Source organism: Trichogramma pretiosum, unplaced genomic scaffold (assembly GCF_000599845.2).
Source record: "Trichogramma pretiosum strain Unisexual culture from Peru unplaced genomic scaffold, Tpre_2.0 scaffold50, whole genome shotgun sequence".
NCBI lineage: Eukaryota > Metazoa > Arthropoda > Insecta > Hymenoptera > Trichogrammatidae > Trichogramma > Trichogramma pretiosum.
In genome coordinates, this window is record NW_019640807.1 from 1,123,957 (window position 1) to 1,146,990 (window position 23,034).

Below are 23,034 nucleotides of genomic sequence, written 5' to 3' on the forward strand. Positions count from 1 at the left end.
AGTTGTTCTCTCGTGCCTGTGTATCTCGTGTCGCGCGCGATGCATTTATAAAAGAAACGCGCCCGCGCGCGCAATTATATAAATGTAATTTCGTACATCTCTTTCTTTCGTGTAGAATAGATACTGCGCTCTACGCGGGAGCTTCTGTCGATCGATTGTATAAACTTCGAGAGCAACGGCAGAGAGAGAGAGAGAGAGAGAGAGAAAAGAAGCAGAGAAGAAGAAAAAAACAACGATACAAACATAGTATAAAGTGAAAGCAGGGAGAGCCGTTTAAATTGACCTTTTTTTATTTTCATTTTTTTTTTTTGTTTTGTTTACCCACGCAAGACTTATCTTATCTCGAACGGTTGTGTATTTGCTCGAACGCGAACCCGAACTACCTGCTCCACTGTGCGTATCGATACGCGTGTGCATCAGCGAACGACTTGCAGGAAAAAAAGCGCAGACCAAACGTGCCGAGGAACGCGACGGCGAGCTTAAAAACGACATGCCCGCGCGTGGGCGAACGTTAAAAGAGAGAAGCCGAGAAAGAAAGAGTGGATTATCGATCGAATTGTAAACGCAGAGACGTAATCTTCGGTCAAACGCGTAATACTTACATCTTTATTATGATGTATACGAACGCGAGCAGGAATCTCAATTTTTGTCATGTTGTTTTCGTGTTGTGTACGTTTATAAAAGCTCTCGTGTGTATCGAATTTTTCAGAGCGAACGTGTGCCTACGCATAACGCATGCGAATCATCTCGCAACATAACAGGAGTATAGGTATATCGCTTATTGTAACATCCAAAAGTTTTTATACGTTTTCGCATCGATCGACGATATTCGGACACGGGGAATGGACGAACGTATCGCGTTTACGCGCAACTTTACTAAAGGCCGCGTACATCCATTCTTCCTTCCTTTTTTTTTATTCCTTCTTGTCTCTTATTCTTCTACTTTTTTTTTGTACGCTCGTCGATGCTCAGCCTCGACGCGCATATAAACGTAAAAGCGCCCGAGAAATCAAGCGTACGCCTGTTTTCGGAAGCCTTGGTTGGATGGAAAAGCTTTCGAAAGCTCACAGCCACTCAAAGGCACACACAAACACAAACATAAAGCCACACACTTATCATCATCGATGCTGCCACTGCTACTCAGCTACCGCTCGGCCTCAGACTACTCGAGAAAGCTCGAGAGAGGCATATATACTACGTACATATATTGCGTATATATATATATATATGTACAGACGCAGTAGATATTATCTCTCTGCCAAGCAAATTAAGCTCGATACACACGGAGCTTTCTCTCTATTACGTACCGTCCGCAGAGCGAGCGAGCGAGCGAGATAGGGAACGAAGTTTATGTATGTGTGTATGTGTGCTAGTGTAGGATATATGGAAGCGATCGCCGACGCGCGCGAACGGCCAACAGTCGTTGTCGGAGTTCGTTGAACCTTTCCCTATTGCTATAAGGTGATCGAACCTGTGCCTCATGTGTGTGTGTGTATATTGCGATATATAGAATTCTCTCTCTCTACGCGAGGCTGATGCTGCTGATGCTGATGCCGATGCTCTCGGCACTTGCAGTCGGTGCATTTGAGAAACTTTGAACCTAACGGTATATACGTGTACTGACTCTTTGGCTCCGATCTTGCGCTGCTGCTGCCGCTTGATTTATGCGCGCCGTGAGGCATTAATACATGCATAATATATCTGTGTGTGTGTTTGTACGTGTATATAAAGGAGACCCGATGACCTTGATAGACGTCGCGTTTGAGCTCGTCACGAGCAGCAGCAGCAGCGGAGACGGAAAAAAGATCCAGATGATAAATGGATCGTGATGCATACATACACATGGCAGCGATAACACCTTTCTCGTAACGAAGATACTACTACTTTTTCTTCCTCCCATTTCTTTTTATTCTCCCTTCCCGTTTCGTTTCGTTTCGTTTCGTTTCGTTTCGTTTCGTTGAGGTGCATCGAGCTGAAAGTAAGCTCTCTGTGTTCGGCTGCTATTTTTTTTTATTTTTATTTTTGTTTTTAATTTTCTCCAGCACTGCTGCTGCTGTTACAAATGCTGCTGCTGCTGCTGCTGCTGACCTCGATGTGCAAGTTGTACACCCCGTAATTACATGCATTCTTTCTCTTTCTCTCTTGTTCTCTTCGTCTAATGTACATATCGAGCGCGCGCCTGCCTCTTGGAATATATATGTATACGTGCACGCGCGTACATGAATTTTTGCCATTTCACGCGAGTCTGCGCTCGCGCGCATATTTTTACAGACGCATATTACAAACGCGCGACGCGTAAAAATCTCGGTGACTATTCTTCTAACCAAAGCTCGAGCTTTTCGGCTCGAGATCGAAGGATATATCTCAAGGTTCACGACTCGAAAGTACAGAAAAGACACTTTTAGACGGATCTCGAATCGTAGCGGTGTCTCGCACTTCGCCATATTCTATTTTCGCATAACGCGCGTATTATATGCGCGCGCGAGGAGCACGTGAAAGCTGCGACGACGAACAAATGCGCAGCGAGCCCGAGTGAAAAACGCACACTGCAAGCGCAAACGTGCATATGAAACCGTGCATTATTTCATGCAGCTCGTGTATTCATGTGCCGTGAAAACATCACATGGGATTCTCAACGCTCGCAAAAAAGCTCGCGCGTACAAAATTTCTCGATGGGCGTTCGAAATTTTCACGAGTTACGGACGAATCCATGCGAATGCGTACGTACGAGGCTCGAGCTTTTGTTTTTAACGTAAAAATGCGTTACATTTAATTTGCTGCTAGATACGCTTTGTAAACATCAAAGTAGCGCACATGCGACTCGTTGGAATCGGTACGAATGGCGCCACGATTAAACACTCGTGTGATCTTTTTTTGTTTTGGCTTCTTGCTGCTAAAACGCGATTCAATGGTTCAATCGATTGATGCGCGTTTTGCATATGTACATGCACGAACGACACTTTTAAAAGGACAAAGAAATGTTCGAACTACAATGGTGTACGTACACATGTGCGTCATAGGTGCAGAGTGAAAGCTGCAAACGCGTAGAGCGTTATTTTTTCATTTTGCGTCGACGTAAACAACTCTATACAACAACAACAACTGCTTTACGACGCTCAGAAGTGCTCATTACGTATACACTTTGATTTTTTAATTTTAAATATTTCTTATATGTTTTTTTTAATTTACTTCATTAAAAAATATATTAAACAGAAAGAAAAACGCTTAAATATACTATAAATTTGGTTTGTAGCTACACGTATATAAACATACACTGCAATGATTGGAAACTTACATGCATCTGTCCATACAATTTATATAAAAGTAGATCGACTACATTGTTTACGTTAAGAGATACGACATCTATTGGTGATTACTGTCATTACAAGTTTGAAAACTAAGGTATCACAACATTGATTAAATTTATTATCCGGCACCTTCCAAAAATCTACAGATGTCCATACGTATTTTTACTTCAGTTATACAATGTTCAACATAGACATAGACATTGTTGTACAATATCACATGTATGACTCAATTATGCATTGTGTCGGTGTGAGTTCAGAGATATATATGATTCTTTTGCGTGAATATTTCTCTGCATATATCGCAAGTATGCGCAAGCAAATTATGCGCCTGTACGAACGACATCTTCATTACAGTTTCGGTGTATAAGTTCGGCGAGTTCCTTTATTTAACGCAGTACATGACTGCGTATGGGATGTCGACGGTAGAGGGGGAAAATATCACTGAAGAGCTATCCCAATTACGGCGTCTCCTCGCTAATATACGCAGTAGTGCGTTCAGTCTCTAGCGAGTATACGAATTAGTCGGTAAACAAGTGCTCATAAGGTGAAATCGAGGTTCAGTGTTGTCAACTCGAGGCGTATAACCTCAAATATTTTCTTTGCAATTCACAGTGGAAAACCCGTATGATTAAGGCGAGAGATGGAAAACCAGAAGGACACAGTTAGGTATGATTTTTTTGTGTACATATGCAATGATATTTTTCCAAGTGATCGTCTCATCGAACTTGATTATTTTCCAGAATAAAGGAAGAACCGTACGATAATTGGCCAGATGTAGACCACGATTGTAATTTCGATTCGACGGAATTCGGCGAAGTACAAAACGTTGAAACATTAAACGTGAGTTCAATCATTTGGATTATGTTTTGTTTTTTCACTATCCAAAACTATTGCAAAATTTTAATTTTAGACAAATAACATAAATGAGGTTATGGCGTCACAGGAAAATTTAGATGAAAAAATATTCCCGTATTTTGAGTGCAAAGATGTTAAACTTGAACTGCCGTCTCTATCGACAATCATCTGCAAATCTGAGGACCAAAGTTATTTACCTATTTTGAAAAAAGAAAAACAAATACGTACTAATTACTTGAAAGATAAGGAACTGATAATTTTGATAAAAAAAGAATTCGATTATTATAATAAGTGTCAATTTCAAGTACATGAGTTCAAAAAGTGTCCAAAAACTTATAAAGAAAAAGCGAGTCTAAAAAGACACATCAATACGATACATAAAAACATTGGACCGTATGAATCTGATCTTGGCCACGAGACATTTGCACACAAACGTAGCCTTGAAGCTAACATAAAAATTATACATAATCCTAGAAAACCCTTCGAGTGTAACATTTGTCATACATCATTTGGACAAAAATGGCTCCGCAACCGTCACGTGAATATAGTACATAATCGTATAAGTCCTTTTCAGTGTGAAATTTGCCATAAATCATTCGGACGAAAAGATCATCTCAAAGTTCATATAAATGCAGTACATGATCGTACTAAACCTTACGAGTGTGATATTTGTCAGAAATCATTTGGATATAGCAATGACCTCAAGAAACACATAAATGTAGTACATAATCGTAGCAAACCTTTTGAATGTGACATTTGTCATAAATCATTTGGACAAAAAAGTCACCTTGAAAGACACGTAAATACAGTTCACAATCGAAAAAACCTTTCAAATGTGACATTTGTCACAAATAATTTGGATTCAATAGTCATCTCAAAATTCACCTAGTCCAAATACATAATTATGGAAAATGATCCGAATGTGAGATGTGTCATAAACGATTTGGATACAAAGATAACTTCAAGAAACACTAAATTTTTTTCACCAACTAGTACGTTGGTGACCCTAGGACCCCTAGGAAACCCTAGGAGGCTGACATTTGTCTGGAGACGTGTAAACGCAATGAAGACTTCTGTAACTAAATTAATACGCTACGTGATTGTCGAAAATTTTTCCATATGCTTCAATTTTGGGAGGAATAATAAAGTATTTAAAATTATTATTAATTTTTTTGTTGCGTTAAAAAACCTTTCCGCTCGCCTATCTTACATTCATCAAAATATAAATAATATTTCCTAACTATCTTCCTCTTATTAGTATACGCCCGTACATTCACAAAATTTAACAGCATCAATGCCCATGAAAATACGTTTTTCTAGGCCCACCCCTAGCGCAATCGACAATAACTGCAATTTTTCCAATACGATTTTACATTTTTATGACTCGCGGTATTTTTTTTCTCCACCTCCCTCATCCTCTTCTTCTTCTTCGCCGTAGCGATCGCGAGCTAGAAGCAGCACGCGGAAAACTCGTTCTCCTTTCTCGATACGATCCTTACCACCAGTTGCTGTTGCTCGCGTATAATATAGGCGCGGCTCTCCGAACTATATCGTCGCTCTACGCAGCTATATGCATTCACCAGTTTTGAATTATTTCATTCAGCGTCCATTCATACACGCATTACACGCTTATATACATAGCCAAGCCGCTCGTTTCCAAGATAGCTTCGTCCCCTTCTCTCGATCTTCAGCAATAAAGTACACGAGTTACCCGCGAAAAAGTCAACGACCCCAACGCCGACTTATTTTCATTTCGTCCTCGTTGTTGTTGCTGTTATCGCGTTGTTACGGTTGTAGTCAACGATTTTCAATACATACGCACGATCCAATTGAATTTCCGTTTCGATCCGCGAGCCAATTAACTCTTTTCCCGATATCCGTCGAAAATTGCCTCCGATATAACTTGTCTAATTATATAAAGCTGCACAGACACACACACACACACGTGCGGGCGGGGGGGATCGATCGATGAAGCGTATAAATTTACTAATTATTCGTAAATACGCTCGCGCGCGTGCTCCGTCACTCGTGAGAGTAATCAATTTCCGCGAGCGATGATGTAACTCGGCCACCGCACGTGAGCGCGTTTGCGAGCCGTTCGCTCGACGATAACAAAAAAAAAAAAAAAAAACAGAAGAAGAAGAAGAAGAAAAACTTGAGTAAAAACACGAGCCTCTAATCATCCGCGACAAGTGTTTATTTTGGCACGAACTCGAGCTCGTCGCGTAGAAAAAAAACCAGCAATCCGTAATATGAACAAAAAAAAAACGAGAGAAGGAAAGAAAGAAAGAAGACAATGACCGCAGCGACGAAACCGGTGATCGTGCGCTGCGCGAGAGGGCGGACAAATCCCTATTACGCTTCGCAGAAGAGGATCAAAACGAAGCGCGTTATACGTATATGTATAATCTATAAATGTAACGCGTTATACGCACCGGCTCGAGCTCTCACGCCTCATTTATCTCTCTCTCTCTCTCTCTCTTTCCCCTCCCAACAACGATGTACAACGTACCAACGACCCAACGACAACACGCGTATTACGTGGATGTGTATACCTGCCACCGCCGAGCTTGCAAAAATGTGTGTGTGTGTGTGTGTGTGCTCGGCCCGCAAGGAACGGGGTGACACGACCTATAGGCGTGTATAATGTATCACACGCGCGCGCGAGAGGTCAACGAACTCGATAATATAACCCGAGAGAGCCCGAGAGCGATGCGCGGCGCTGCCGAGGTGTATCTCCTCCGCAGGTGCTGCTACACGCGCACATGCATGTGTGTACGCGGAATGACACTTTAACCGGCGAAAAAAGAAAGAGAGAGAAAAGAAAAAAACGAAGTAAGTGTAACGTAAGAAGGCCGCGGAGGAGAAGGAGAGGGCTTTACGTGTGTGTATACACTCCGAACAAAAAAAAGAATAATACAGTCCACGTGCGACGCACACACATACACGCGCATATACCGTACACATTTCGGCTTTATATAATTTATTCTAGAGACTGCACAATGGGCTCCGGGGCGCGTCCGATATATATATATATACGCATGTAGCGCCTCGCGTGACGATATACTTTTACACACGCGCATTCATCGTCGTCGCGTATATAGATATCGTGCGAATGATATACGCGATACACGTGCGCTCGTTGTATATATACGAAAACGTACCGTAAACGATCTCGCTGCGCGTTTGTGTGTACGCGCGCGGGGGTGGCGGGTGAGATAATTAGCGAACGTCGCATCACTGGAGCCATCGAAGTCGAGGAGGCGCATTCAATTTATGTAATGTACTTTTTCGGGTAGTTTTATTATAAGGAGTGTAAAGGGTGTATCCGTCGTAGCCGTCGGGATTAAATTACTTAAAGTTTGATTGAACATTTGTATTTATACTGATCGAAAATTCGTTTGCCACTTGCGGATTCGTCGTACTCCATCTGTCGACGGAATCAAAAATCTGGCACCGTACACGTTTTATAAACGTCGGAACTCGATTTACGAAAGTCTTCGGATACTGTCGTTTGTTTACAATACGTAGAGTTTGTACACAGTGCTCAAATTCTCGACACTCATGGTTATGGCTCTATAGTCGATATGTTTCTGCGATTATCGCGCTCGCTCGTCTTCCTCGTCAACCAAAGTTACCATTCTCGTAAAAGACGGATTTCTTGATAGATTTCTTGACGGATTTCTTGATAGATTTCTTGACGGATTTCTTGGCTCTATTATTTCTAAAACTTTGCCTTTTCTCTTGCGATTTCCGAAAATTCGGGTAGCGCCATCTAGCCTTGACTTAGGTACCATTTCGGATGATTCGCTCGACAAGAACAAGGTTTACTATAACCTCTCAAAAAATACTTACAACAATCTCATAATTTGAAAATTGTTGAATCAATCGTTCGAATCGTGTAATTTTCGTAATATTTACGTAATATTTTCGTAATTCAAATGCGATGAAAAAATTGTAAGTATAATCGATACGAACAAACGATCCTACATCGGATATATACGTCTTTCTCTTTGACTTTTTCTTTCAACTCTCTCCAATCTCTCGTTCATTCAATCCGAGAGCTTTCTCGATCGTAAAAGCTCCCCAAGAAAATAGCCGAGCATTTTTATCGGCCTGCAGGAAAATTCTAATTTTTCTCCGATATCGCGCGCGAGACGAGATCAATTTTCGACCTCGATTCCGCTCGGTGATGCGTAATGTATAGGAAAAAATCATTTTCTCACGCGCTCGTAAATCAGACGCATCGCTTTACGAATGCGACTGATCGATGCGTACGTATCGACGGATCGGTAATTAAAATTTCATCCACGGACGTATATATAATGCTCGAGCGAGATATCGTCGGATAGAATCGAGCCGATGGCCATATATATAATAATAAATAAATATCATCGAGCTCGAGAGCTTGCGAAGAGTCGAAGAGCCAATTCACGAGTAAAATGCGCGCGAGTCCCAATAATGTACCACGATAGCTGAAAATTCAATGGATCTCATTCAGTTGATATAGCGAGCTCATCACGCAGTCCTGAGAGCTATTTCACCGCGATGCTTATATTGCACGCGAATATAATTTGTCCGATATAGGATTAAATATAGAGAGCGCAGCAATCCCATCGCGAGCTTTCGGCCATCTCCGAGGCTAATGCGCAAAAGTATTTAGAAAACCCCGTTACGAATGACCTACAATCGTGGATCGGCTCTCTTCCTTGCGACAAAAAATAAAAATAAATAATCGACGATGCGTAAAAAAAAAGCTCTTTCGCATTTATATACAGGCGCAACTTTGGACAGAGACAGAGCGCGTTAGCTGTATATATAGTCGCGCTTTGGCGCAGGGAAAGAAAGAGGAGCGGGCAAGACGAAAAATCCAATCAGCTAATTGAGAGAAAGAGAAGAGAAGAGAAGGAGGGTAATGAAAAGAGACTCGTAGAAACAGTCAAGCTCGAGTTTAGCATATCTACGTGCATAAATCAACATGAGTAAGTATATGTATTGTAATATATGCCGACTGACCCGATAGGTCGAAAAATATAAATTTTTATATATCGGCCCAAAGTAGGCCCCCATTTGCGATCTCTCGCTAGTAAGTCAACACTTAGAGATGGAGATGGAGAGAAAGAGCAGCAGCTGTAATAGATGCACACGTGTAACGATATTACGCGCGCGCGTTCCTGCTATAAGAGACACGCCGCCGACTCGCTGTCGTGAGCCACCGGCGCCTTTTTGCTTCTCTATATATAATATCGTGCGTATACGCTCATTTGAATACTCATTTATCGTTTGCTCGTGTGCACCGGCATGCATGGCTAGACCCGCGTGTGCAGAGACAAATGAGTCACACACTAACCTAGTTCCATATAGAGTCTAATAGAGCTTTACGTACGGCGAGTTTTCACGAGTTGTTAAAAAGGTTGTGCCGTATACGCACGATTCGCTCCCGAGCGTTATATATACGTTATAAGTCCTGATACGTATGGACGTAAGGTACAACGAGGTTTATTGCAGCGAGATATCTTTGTGATGTATCGTACGAGTGTATACGTGCATTATCATCATAACGGAATCGAAGGTTCGTATTGTATCAAAGATTTGCACCTCGGTACAATACACGGCTAATACCCACTCGAGTGTCTCTCTCTCTCTCTTTCTTCTGAGTAGGCCTAATCTCGGGCTACAAATCCCTTCCGAGCACTTCCTGCCCACTTGTACACACACACACACACATTTATTTCTAAGCCGTATTGTTCGAGTATATACAAGTCCGATTGGAGAGCGAGAAAAAAGAAGTGGCAAGAACCAAGAAGAAGAAGAATAAGAAACGAAATGGAACACGACAATAGAAGAGACTCGGAGTTGAGAGAGATAGATAGAGAAAGAGAGAAAATAGATCGAGATATATAAAGTATATGTATACTGTCGCGAGAGACAGTTACGGGGGCGGACCATAATGCCGTGAGACGCGCACGACGGACGAGTAGCTGCACACACTATATGTAGGTGCCATATAACAGCTGTACGAAGAAAGAGAGAGAAAGAGAGTTTGAGTTTGACAAGGTTTATTCAAGTTCATCTCATAGAGATAGTGAACTAATACCAATTAAATTACATACAATTTTACATAGTGTTGCGTTGCATAATAGATAAAAGTCGCCACACATTGGATTCAAGCCCATATTGCACAACAACGAACGTTATTCGAATAATTATTTTAAGATTTCGAGTTATGGTCATCGCCCCGGCTCGCTAGCGACGGCTCGCAAGGTAGGTGCGCAATCGGCGTCGGAATAGCGGGAGCGACTCGGTGTCGCGAACCGCCAGCGGCAGCTCGTTCCACAATCTTGCGCCCATGATGGAGAAAGAGCGCCTTCGCACCTCCGAGCTCGAGTCAGGCACCGTCAATTGGGGCAGGGAACTGCTCCTGGTTTGCGGCGCGATCCTCGTGTCCCGGCGCTGAAACATCTCGCTGAGGTATTGGGGGCGTCGCAACGATACAGCCCGGTACATCTGTAAGCCCAGGAAAAATTTTCTTCTTTCCTCGAGACTGGCACAGCCCATCCTTTCCAGGAAAGGGGCCAATCGGTCGTCGCGGCGGAGGCCAAAAACGAATCGCACGGCCAAGAGACAAGGTATTATCTATTCCGCCGAGCGGGTCGTGGGTGTCTATCGTAGTGCTACAATATACATGCACATAGACGCAAAAAAAAAATAAATAAAAATAAATAAATAAATGAAAAAATAAAAAAATCAACAAAGTCGTTGCTGCTGCTGCTGCTGCCGCTGGCCCACATTACAACGTACTACATTACAGACGCGTGCATATATGTATGCAAGCCGCCCATATCGCGCCTACGAGACAAGCCTGCGCGGAGAGCTATAGGTTGACTTGTCAGTCGTGTATCGCGTTCCGCTAGATCACTTCTCGAGCCGCGAGGCTTGAAGTGAAAAAAAACAACGACGTGGTACATTGGAGGCAACATCGTTCGGAGAGCAGAGAGAGACGAAAAAAATCATTCGGGATTTAGACGCGCTGAGGCTGCACTGCAGGGATAGAAAAGTGCGCGCGATGCCGTTAACGCGTGCGGCGCGAAAATTTCACTCGGACAATTTATGCGGCGGCCTGCTGCTGGGACGACGCAGAGGCGGCTAATTTTTCCTTTTTTCATACTTTTTGTCGTTATTCTTTTTTTTATTGCGGCTGCGTTATAGAGTCCGTCTATAATTTTATTTTTTTGTTGCCAGATGAATAACGCCGTCGTTGTCGTCGACGTCGTCGTTGCGTCCGAGAAGCCAATAACACGTATACGCGTTTATAATAATTATGCAAATTTGTTGTTCTTTTCTTTTGTTTTTTTTCTCTCGTTTTCTTTCGCTCGGTCTCGAATGTATATTAGCGTATGTATCTCGCGTGAAAGTTGAGCGCCTGCGTTTATGCGTGGCTTTTTCTACTTACGCATTCCTATACATGTAAATGGCAATTATTGTCGCGTACGATGGAAAAGCTACGCGTGTGGAAATATTTGTAAAATTCAATTCCCCGACAATAAATGCCCCGTGTCCCAATACCTTGAGTCGCATTGAAATGATCAACGAATTTTGTGTACAGCCGTCTTACCTGCAACAGAAAGGAGAAATAGATTTTTAGTTAAAGAGCTTTACGTTATAGTACAATTGATTATATTGGAGAATAACTTGGTTGAAGTATTCAACATTAATAATTTTCCAATGACCATTCAAAATGTTTTCAAATATATTATTATTATTATTAATAATTGGTGCGTCAATATTGATATTTCTTATTACAATTATGTTGGAAATAAAAAGCACATTTTAAATTATCTGAAAATGAAAATTTAGCCGATTCAAAATTTTATATCATTGAAAAATACGATGCCACTACTTTCAGTCTCCACCACTAGAGGGCGACTACCTTAATCTATAAAAATCCGCAAGTGACAAAGTAAAAATAATAGTATAAAGCAGAGCACGGTTTTAAGAAATTAACTTTTCTGTTCGATTTTATAAAAATTGCACTCGATTCGTCTTAGTCGCACCGGCTACACTAACTATAAGTAAACAAAATTTCGTTATACGTTCGCAAGCGTTTATTATAAAGCCCGACGGCACGCGCCGCGTCGATATACTCGCATACGTCGCGCGCTGCGTCGAAAATTGCATAACGACGTTACGACGTTTTGGGGGGGAGGTCGAAGTTCGCGCGCTTTATTATAAGCTCGGGATAATAATATTGCGCAAACGTACGCGTGCATTATTGCACAATTACGCAGACGAGATCGGCGCGTACGACGACGACTATAACAATACCCAATACGAGTTTACTTCGAACTCGTGCGTTGTAATATCGGTGAATTTTCTCCCGAAGCGGGAGAGGCAGGATAAATTTACGCAGTGACTCGAGAGCACTGGAGGCACGTACGGATATTACATATTATTATAAAAGTGCCCAGCCGCGACGAGTGTGTGCACATACGTACGCTACCATACCGTCTTGGCGTCCTCATAATAAGAGACTCTCAGTATATTCTATTCTCTGCGTACCCATGACCGAACGTATGCATATAAAGTATGCGGAAACGAAACCTTTTCCTTTTCTTTACATTTCAAATGTTTTTTTTTCTGCTCCTCGTTATTTTTGTTCCGAGTTAAATACAAAATTTCCTACGTCTGCGGCTACGCCGGTATCAATTATTTTAATTTCGTGCGCAGCAGGCGAACGTCGCGAAAGTTCCAAAAAAAAAAAAAACCCCCCCTACTGCAAGAAACGATCGAGAGGAGGATGCGCTCCCATGGAATACAACGGGGCAGCTGAGTAGAAATCCGCAGTGGCGTACAGTTGGGCGCTATTATGTTGCATATTATATATACGTATATCTATACATCGATCGAGAATTGCCCGGTGCCCGATGGTGGTGACCGCAGGAAGAGAGAAGAGAACTCTGCGCCGCTCGCAGTAGTATAACAGTGCCGCGCCTCTCTCTCTATACACTTCTCGTGCTGCGGTCGTTTTTCCTATACATATATATATCGTTCGTTTGTCTGCGAAGCGGGTCCTGTTGCTGCCACTGCTGTTGTTGTTTTCGTGCTCCACTGACCCATTTGCCGTGTGCGGCGCAGCAGTTGCAGCGGTATATGTTGTATGGCGCTTTGTATATAAGTACGCGCGGGTGGATACAAATGAACCTAAGCGCGAGCGTCTTATCCTCGTTTCGTGAGTATTATAATGGCAGTGAGATAGAGAGAGGGACTTTGATCCCGTGGTAAATACACAAAGCGCATGATGTATTAGGTTCGACGCTTTGTATTATGTACTTGACGTTGATTCGTTAACGTTCGTTGAGCATCCACCTGTAGAAATGCTCGGCATTAGTATAAGCCTATACTGATTATGGAATTACCATTAAAAAGGTTTCAAAAAAGTATTATCATTAATTCTCTTTTTTTGGCGATTTTTTGTAACAATTATATTACAAAATGTTAAACTTCACTTTTCAGCCGCTTTAAATATTATAAGAACACTTTAAGGATCCACCACCAGATGGCGAGTATATACATTTTTGTAAATCTGCAAATGACAGAGTCAAAGTAAGTGTATAAGCAAAAGCAAGGTTTCGTGAAAATATGAGTTTTATGCAAAAGAATTGGTCGAACAAAAAGAGAGGGAGAGAGAGATACCTCACGCTTTATCCTTCGATAGAGGGCGAGCAAACAATCGAGTACAAATTGAGATTGCATTTATTTATTCGCACAGGCGCACGATCATTCATTCGCCTCAATCAAAGAACCAGGGGCCTATATTGTACAATGAGATATCGAACGCGAATTTTCTCCTCCCTCGTTCACGACGTTTTATACCGTACGCGTCTTTGTAATCGTGTTTTATGGCGTAGGTATATATATCGCGAGTGCTTATCACGCTTCCTCGCTGCTGGTCTATAAAAGCAAAAAAATTGGTAAGAGAGAAGGAGAGAGGCCAAGATTTTTCGTCGCTTTATATATTGCACGACGATATACATACGGTACCGCTAGTCGACCTATCTTCTCTCTCTACTGTATATTGCCTTACACTCACGCACAATTGCAATATCATCTCGTCCGGCATCTCGTTGTAATACCGAACAATACACTCAACACACACACACACGAGTGTATATATATAATGTTGTCCGCTGCTCGGCACACGGACCTGTCCTGCGCGTCTAATCTATTATAATATGTATCGCTCACGGGCTAAAACATTTTTATGACCTCGAATCATCGAGTTTACGATTCGTGCGTGTGCGAGCGAGTGGGTGTAATGTAATGCGTGTTATACGGTATACAGAGCCTCGAGTAAAGTAGAGAGAGAGATGAAGGATGTATATCGTATGATATATATAAACTAGGATAGGATATAGGCTACGTCGATTCTTCCGCAAATGTTACATATATGTATAAGCGCGTGTGTGTGTAATGTAGGTGTCGAGGCTGCGTAGAGAGCTCAACGCCCTCGAATAATGCGCCTCTCCGCACCGAGGATATATACAACGCATATAATGGAGAGGCCGAGCTGCGAGAGAGCATCTGCCTGTTTTATACGATTTTTCTCTTCTCCCGCCTTCTTTCCCTTCTGTGCTTTTTTTCCATTACCGGTATTATGCGAATATATTTTCAAATCCACGTGCATTACATACAGTCGTGCGGCGCAGCTGCATCTCTATTCGATGTATGTACACACACACACACACACACACACACACACAGATCGTAAGGAGCACAGTATGTGTATACGTTTTGAAGCAAAGATTAAAATCACGTTGCGCTTAGAACGGCCTCTGAGCTCTGTGTGTAGTACATATAGCCTGGATAAAGATAGATGCAACACGAGAGAGAGAGAGAGAGAGAGAATTGGGTTTCTAGTGTGCGAGCCTACTATACTTGCAATACACAGTACACACACGTGCGAGCGTGTGTGTTTGCAAAGCAGCGGGAGTTAATCTGGGATGAAAAATCTTTATATATGTACCGGGGCGCGCGTACAGTGCAACGTGCTTAATTGACTAGCAGAAAGAGAGAGAGAGGACGCTTACACGAGATTTGCTGCTGCAGCAGCAGCTCACAGATCTTATATATACACTACTCTGCCGCATGTATAACATACACGTGTGCGATATATTGGATGTTGTGTGTTTATAAGCCTATATATACGGCCTGTATACGGAGGCACGTATATCCTGTTGGACGTCTCGGAGGTAATACACGGTAATATTATTAAATACGTCCCGCGTGGCAAATTGTTTTTCCTAAACATCGTGAGCGAGCGAGCGAGCCATCGTATAATAATGATATAAGCGGGGGCATTAACTGCTCGACGTCGTTGCTGCGAGCTCTGCCGGATAAAAACAAGTAGAAAAGTGCGATATTAGTCAGACACTCGCGCGCGCAGTCGTCGTTGGCCCAGATGCCTGGCGATATCTCCTATGTATATACATAAATGAATCGCGAATTCGGAACGCTAATGCGCATAAACGCCAGGCACGTATGTTTCTAATCGCTCTTCGGCTATACGGCTCGTGTATAAATTAGATTAAATTTTATCCGCGCCGAGAACTAATAAAGCTCGCTGCGTTTGCTCGTACACACGCGCGCGTATATTATAAACGTGTGCGTGTGCAATGTGTATCGTATACTTGCACGTGTATCATATATAGGCTCTTTCAATGCGGTCTTTCTTCGCTCAACGAGTCGAGTGCGTGACCCGTTTTTCCTGCGCTGTGTTACAGACACTATATTGGCCTGCCGGTCTGACTACTCGTCTTGGGGTCAGCGGGCGTTACAATGTATTTGTGCTCAAGTTTTTAGAGATGTATTTATCGAGCGCTGATTATTCCTATATGTGCATGTGTAATGTAACGCGAGATCGTTTATTTCTCTTTTCGGTACTTTTGAAGTGAAACGTCCGCGTTGAATAGAGGTAGTAAACTCGTAAAAACCGGCATACGAGCGAGCCTCAGGGCGATTCTACATGAGATTTTCATCTGAGTTTCGGGCTCCGGACGCATCGAACCGATAGTGCCAACTTAAGATTTAACCTCACAATAGAATAAAATACAATAGAAGGAATATTTATTATTCGAAGTTGGCACTATCCATCCGATGCGTCCGGAGCCCAAAACTCAGATGAAAATCGTATGTAGAATCGCTCTCAGGAATGTTTAGATACTTCGCGGGCTGCGTATATTAATGCCGACTTTCGGATATCACTCGCGACTGCTGCTTGACGCTCGACGCATTTGCCACAGCGTTGCAAATCTCAGCGTCGCGCTCATTTGTTTGCGCTGCGGCGCTGCGCTCACACACGTTCGTTCGCGTGTTATATAGTCGGTACACGTTACGACGCCGCAGCGCAAACAACGAAGGAAGATTGCAGGGAACGATTTACGTGAAAAAAAAATCTTGTGTTCTGTGCGAGTGCGCAAAAAAATGTCCACGTCCGACGTGCCGATAGTTGGGAAGATCAAAGAAGAGCGTCACCGATTACTCCTTCGACTGGACACTTTAATGGATAATTGGAAGGGCCAACTTCCTAAACTCCTGGATATTTTTCAAAAGGAAGAAATCGAGCGGCTTCTTACGGATTGCGTAAATTCTAAAGAGGAATGGAAGAACAACGATGCGGGTGAGCGATTTATCGAGTTCGTGGTAAGGACCGGATACAAAGACGTGCCCGACGAAGACGGCGAGCCATCGTCGTCGCTTCGCACCACACCGATTCATCGCGCGGCCAGACTCGACCACGACCACATGGTACGCGAGCTTTTCAAAGTGTACGACGGATTCGACGTGAATTACGTCGACGAGTCCGGCTACACGCACTTCCACGCGGCTTGCCAGTCCAGCTGCGTCGTCGCCGTCGAGAAATTTCTCGAGCACGGCCAGGATCCCAATCTCCGCGTGCCCGAAACGGGAGATACGCCGCTTCATTTGGCTCTGAACCACGACTACAGGTTGAAGATCGTCGCGTTGCTGCTGAGAAGAGGCGCGGATCCGAATATAGCTAATTCGAAGGGAACGACGCCGCTGCACGTACTAAGCGATGGATACTACGGCAACGATTTGGAACGTATTTTCTTCGAGATAATCGACGAACAACATCGAACGCTGGAGGTCGACGCGCGAGACAAAAAAGGCAACACACCGCTGCACTTGGCTCTGCGCAACGACAACACGAGCACGGCCGAGTCGCTGCTGCGACGAGGCGCCGACCCGAACTTGGCGGACGCGGACGGCGCGACAGCTCTGCACCTCGTTTGCCGTAGAGACAAGGACGACGGCTCGTTGCTGCGATTCTTCAAGATCTGCGACGAGAGACATCGGCCCGTGAAGATCGACGTCCGGGATAAGTTGGGTCGGACACCGCTGCAATGGGCCGTGGCGAATTTTTTGCCGGACGCCGTGGATACGCTCTTGGATCGGGGTGCCGATCTGGCCGAGTTCGTGTTTCCCGATGCCAGTTACTTCGGCGAGGGACGAGGCCCGAAACATCACGTGTGGGGCGATTTCGAATTGAATCTGGCTGCCGGAGCCATGATCGTCGTCGAACGCCTCGCGAAACGAGGATACGGGCTGCGCCGAAACGACGCGCTGATGATCATGGAAATGTTCTCCAAGTGCAAAATGTTCCACAAGTACGAGGACCTCGAGGAGCGTTGGTACGACGAGCCGTGCTTCAAGAGAGAAGCCAAAGAGACGACGATCGTTCCCGGTCTGTCGCTCTACGATCTCATACAGTTGCGACCCGACGACGACGAGGCGGCTAAACTGCTCACGTACGAGGACTACTTTCGTTTCGCGAGCTCGGGCCTGATCGTCATGGTCTCCTCGAGGAAGTACAGAAAGGTTTGCGCCAATGATCTGTGCGAGAAACTAACGAGAGAATTTTACCGGCGATGGGCACTGGAATCTTTCTCGGAGAAGACTCGCTACCTGGGAAACGAAGATTTGCATAAAATTTGTTTGGAGGCTATAAAGTGATGCTCGCGATGGCGATCGTACACGTATTTGCCATTCTTTTTTCATGTAATAAGCTAATGTTGAATATTTTTCGTATCGCTAATATAAAGTAATCAATAAAAAACATTTTTGATTTTTCTATTAATTGTGATTCTATTTTTATTTGTTTTATATTTCCTTCAATACTACGAAATTCTCGTAAAATTTAATCATTTAAAAAATCATCAATTTTGTGAAATCCAATCGTTTCGAATTTTTAATTACTGCATGCGGAGTATCTCGTGTATATAATATTCCATTTGTAAATTGAAAATCCAGTTCCGAGCCGCAGAGAGGTCCATTAAGAGTACGCTATTTAGAGATGATATTTCATTTTTGGACTGCATCAATCCAACCGTAATTCGGTCCACATAAACGTGCGTACACAGCTTGCGAGACTCGTATATATTATTATTGTACGTAATAATATTCATGCAACGATCTGGCGATTATTTTACAGGTCGTTATAACTACGCCGCCGCGTTACAACTTCGTTCCCGCGTGCGTATCTGCGCCTGTACGTTCTACATAATATATATGCTCATCGTGCCTTTTGCGCAACGCGAAAATCTAATTCGTCGCTGCTCGGCGTCAGTTAATAATTATATATGCGCATGTGTATGTGACAAGTGCCACGTGCAGCGTCTGATTGCAAATCGCGTTGTATCATATAGGCTGTTTTCAGAGACCGTCACTAATCGCTTCGCACGAACAGCTGATTTGCCTGTAGGCATAACAAACCGAGCTTCCATTCACTTTATATGTTAAGTCGATTAGTTTGACTGCAAATTACAAATAAATGAGATGCTCTAAAAATATATAAAAAATATGTCTATGTAGAGGAAGACTTCATCTTTTCATCTATCGAAGCGGAATTTACGATTTCTCTTTAGTTATTACAAAAAAAAATTGTTGAAATTTCGGTTATTTCGGAGTTTTACTCGCTGCTCGGCTGCTGTCAACACCGAGTTGCGCGTGTCCGTGATCGTTTTAGCGATATTTGAGATTTGATTTCGTTTTTTTTTTATCAATCTGCAATCATAAAATAATAAATGGTGTTGAGGTGTTATGTAACAGGATGCAAAGCAAATTCCCAAAATGGAAAGTTTTCCTTCTTTTGTATACCAACAGGAAAGCCGAAAAATAATAGAAATTCTGAAGAATTAAGGGAACTGAGTCAAAAAAGGCAATATACTCATGCTTTAATATTTAAATGTATTTTCAAATATCGCTAAAACAATCACGGACACGCGCAAGTCAGTGTTGACAGCAGCTCAGTAGCGAGTTCGACTCTGAAATGACCGAAATTTCAACAATTTTTTTTGCAATAACTAAAGAGAAATCGTAAAATCCGCTTCGATAGATGAAAAGATGAAGTCTTCCTCTACATCGACATATTTTTTATATATTTTTAGAGCATCTCATTTATTTGTAATTTGCAGTCAAACTAATCGACTTAACATATAAAGTATATGGAAACTCGGTTTGTTGTGCCTACAGGCAAATCAGCTGTTCAATCCTGACCGTCAGTAACGCTTTGTGAAAACGCCCTATACATTATATACGCTGCTTAGTTATATAGGATAGAGAAAATATGTAACGCGAATCGCGCGCGCAGCTGACACTTTAATGAAACGAGAAATGGACATTTATATCAAACAAGAACAAGCACAATTTGAAGATTTGAGTAGTTTTGAAGAAAAAATTACAGAACTGCAATATGAAATAGACGATGATATTGATTCGGATTCAAATTCAGCGAGATTGAATTATCATTTGATAGAATTGAATTCAGCTTCTCTGAGAAATAATCCACAAGACGTTTTTGATTGGTTCAAACGAGTAGAACTGTTTGAACTGTTTGATCCTGAGAAAGCTTTTGGAGAATTACCTAGTTTGTGGGTGGCGAAAAAACTTGTGAAAAATACCGTGGTGAATTTTTCAAAGTAAGGTCCCTGCTTGTACATTTAGAAGAAAATTGTGGAACCTTTGAAACTTGTAAAGCAGCGTATGAAGGTTACCATGCAATTATAAATATAATGTCCCACGACAAATGTATAATTCCCGTATAAAAAATGTATAATCTTCGTTATTGTGTACGGGTTTCTCGAAAATTAAGACAAATCCATCTGGCGGTTGGTTGCGGTACTTTCTTTACTCGTTAGTTTAGGCGAATTGATTTCATAGAGGGAGCTGTGTGAATTTACCTACTTTGTTTCTTAGATACCATTTGAATTTTCTCATTATTTTTATTAAATCTAATTACAAACGAGCTTGACAATCGAATTTTTCGTCGAACCGTCTTCGTATGACCAAGTTCTCATTAAAGTTAATGACACAAAATGAGTCGTTACTTATATATACAGCTATTATTTCGCGTAGCCATGTGCAGCTGCAACGCGATAAAAAGAGCGAGAGAAACGACACTAGTGCTGATTTAGGTGTTACAATATATACCTACATCTTTCTACGCACCGAGCATATTACGAACCTCCACACGGGTTTGATTTACACCCGCGAAAAATCTGCGCTTGCACTCCCAGCATCGCATCGTCGTCCCGTGTATATCGTATAAAATATTTTGTTTACGGGCGTATCAAATGCGACACGGATTTTTTTTTTGCTCTTTATCGTACTCCGCGGTAACTCTATACATATTATACCGCTAAGCTAAGATGCTTCAGCTGTTACGTATTATGGTATATACAAAAATGTGCAAGCGTTTGCAAATCCCGCGAGTGTCATTGCCCTCTCCATCTCTCTCTTTATCATCAAGCTTCTTCTATTATCCTCGTCTCTCTCGAGACGCGTTATAATAATAATAATACATAAATTTTCTATTACGGGCCCGTAAAAGCTGCGTCGTTGCGTTACAAGCACACGCGCTTTATATAGGGTAAGCGCGCAGCTGAAAGATGTTTTCCCGATCCATATACCTTCCTCTTTCCCTTCCTTCTCCTTATTCTCCGTTTTTTATCGGAGCTTTTTCTCTGAAAAGCTCTACGCAGACTCGAGCTTTTTTGGCTTACAATCGCGCACTCTCTATTGGCAGAGCTGTGGCCGGTCGAGCAGCAAGCTTCTCTATATAAATTTAATATATTCATCGACTTTGGGATCGCCGCGCGCGTGCGATATTAATACACACAGGGTATGCATTATGCACCTGGTACGAGCTCTTTCAATACATACGCGGCTCAAAAATATCCGAAAGTCCTTTTCAAAGCCTCTGCGCGCCCATGTCCCATTACTGCCGATGCTGGGAGCTATGTACAGCTGTTGCTACGTCCGTTTTTTTTTTTTTTTTTTTTTTTTNTTTTTTTTTTTTTTTTTTTTTGCTTCCTTACCCTCGCGTCGACGCGACGCTGCACTCGTAATCAAGAACATCTCTCTCTCTCTCGCTCTTGCCGCTCTCTGTCTACGTATACATACATACTCGTGTCTGCCGCTCGTTGCAGCTCTTCTGCCTCTTCTTTTACTGTACTACTATGCTACGCTATATATACACCTCGCAGTCACTCTCTCTCTTCTACTCTTATATATATGTGTGTGTGTGTATTATATACAGCCCATAGCCGGCGTATACACGTAAAACCGGAAGCATCGCAGACCCTCCGTCGTTTTCCCTTTCTAAGACCTTCGCGTGCAGTTGCTCGTGTATGTGTGTCTATATGTATGTGTGTGTACGCGCCTACCGCTAGAACGACTACTACTACCGCCTTTCGTCACTCGTGTTATACACACGTGCATAGCTGCGTATATGGAGTCTATAAAATCCCCCCGCGTGCGCGATGCAAGTTTAAAAAAAAAAAGCAAAAGCAAAAGCAAAAGGGAGCTTTTTTCGCGAGAACTACAGCGACGATCGCGTCTCATCAGAGAGGGTACGTGTACTATACAGAGAGGAAAGTCAGCTCTTTTTTCCCCTCTTTCTCTCTCTCTCTCTCTCTCTCGTTTTGCGAGCTCGCTAGACTGCTGCTGCGATGATGATAATACGTCATCGTCGTCGTCGACGTCGTCTTTCAACGCTACGCTACTATACTCCCCCTTTCGACTTCGCGTATATATATACCAACTATATACACATAGAGCTTAAGTAAGGGATGGGGTTAAGGTTGTGCGCGCAGAGGCAGGTAGTTACGAGAAAGAAAGAAAGCGAGAGGCTTATAATGTATATGCTATATACAAAGCCCCGTGTGGTGCGCGCGACTCGGTAACCTTGGATCGAGATATAGTTTTTGAGTTTTTAATTAGCCGCAGCGCACCGGTGGCGCCGCCGCCACCGCCGCCGTCGCTGCTGAATATAACGCACACGTGTATAATAATCAATTTTTTAAAACGACCTCCGACGCGATACACGATCCTTTTATGTTTTCATGCCTTTTTATCGTCGTGTATCGTATAATACACACAACACACGCGTATACATCGGCGCAGTCGGATGAATTCGATTGCTGCTGCTGCTGCTGCTGGTGACGGCGGTGGTAGTGGTGGGGGGGGGGGCTCAGGTTGTTGCACCCTATATACACACGTACATCCGTACATATATGCATGTGCGCGACGAGGCTATAAGTGCACCGCACTCGCAGGATGTACGTGGGCGCTACGCGTATACACACGCGCGATGCACCGCCAGGAGGGGAAGGGGCGCCCCGACAACGACGGGCGATGACGATGACGCGAGACAGACACAAAGCTCTTTTCGCTCCTGTTTATATACCATCGCGTACACGTGTATTTGTGCGTGTGCGTTAGACGAGAGACCCATCGCGTATACATGTAGAGTGTAAAACTACGCGAGAGCGAAAGAGAGAAAGATGCGAAAGAC

General features: G+C 43.0%; 2 protein-coding genes across 2 annotated transcripts in view; one reads left to right on the forward strand and one right to left on the reverse strand.

The window, feature by feature from the left end:
• The window catches only part of LOC106649449 (ABC transporter G family member 14), a 109,729-nt gene that overhangs the window by 18,371 nt on the left and 68,324 nt on the right, over positions 1-23,034 (reverse strand). The gene's annotated exons all lie outside the window — the stretch shown is intronic.
• LOC106649451 (zinc finger protein 530-like) lies at positions 3,838-5,287 on the forward strand. Its single transcript, XM_014366880.1, has 3 exons — positions 3,838-3,974; positions 4,049-4,148; positions 4,219-5,287. Exons 1-3 carry the CDS (start codon positions 3,949-3,951, stop codon positions 5,050-5,052), a joined length of 960 nt encoding a protein of 319 aa, XP_014222366.1. The 5' UTR covers positions 3,838-3,948; the 3' UTR covers positions 5,053-5,287.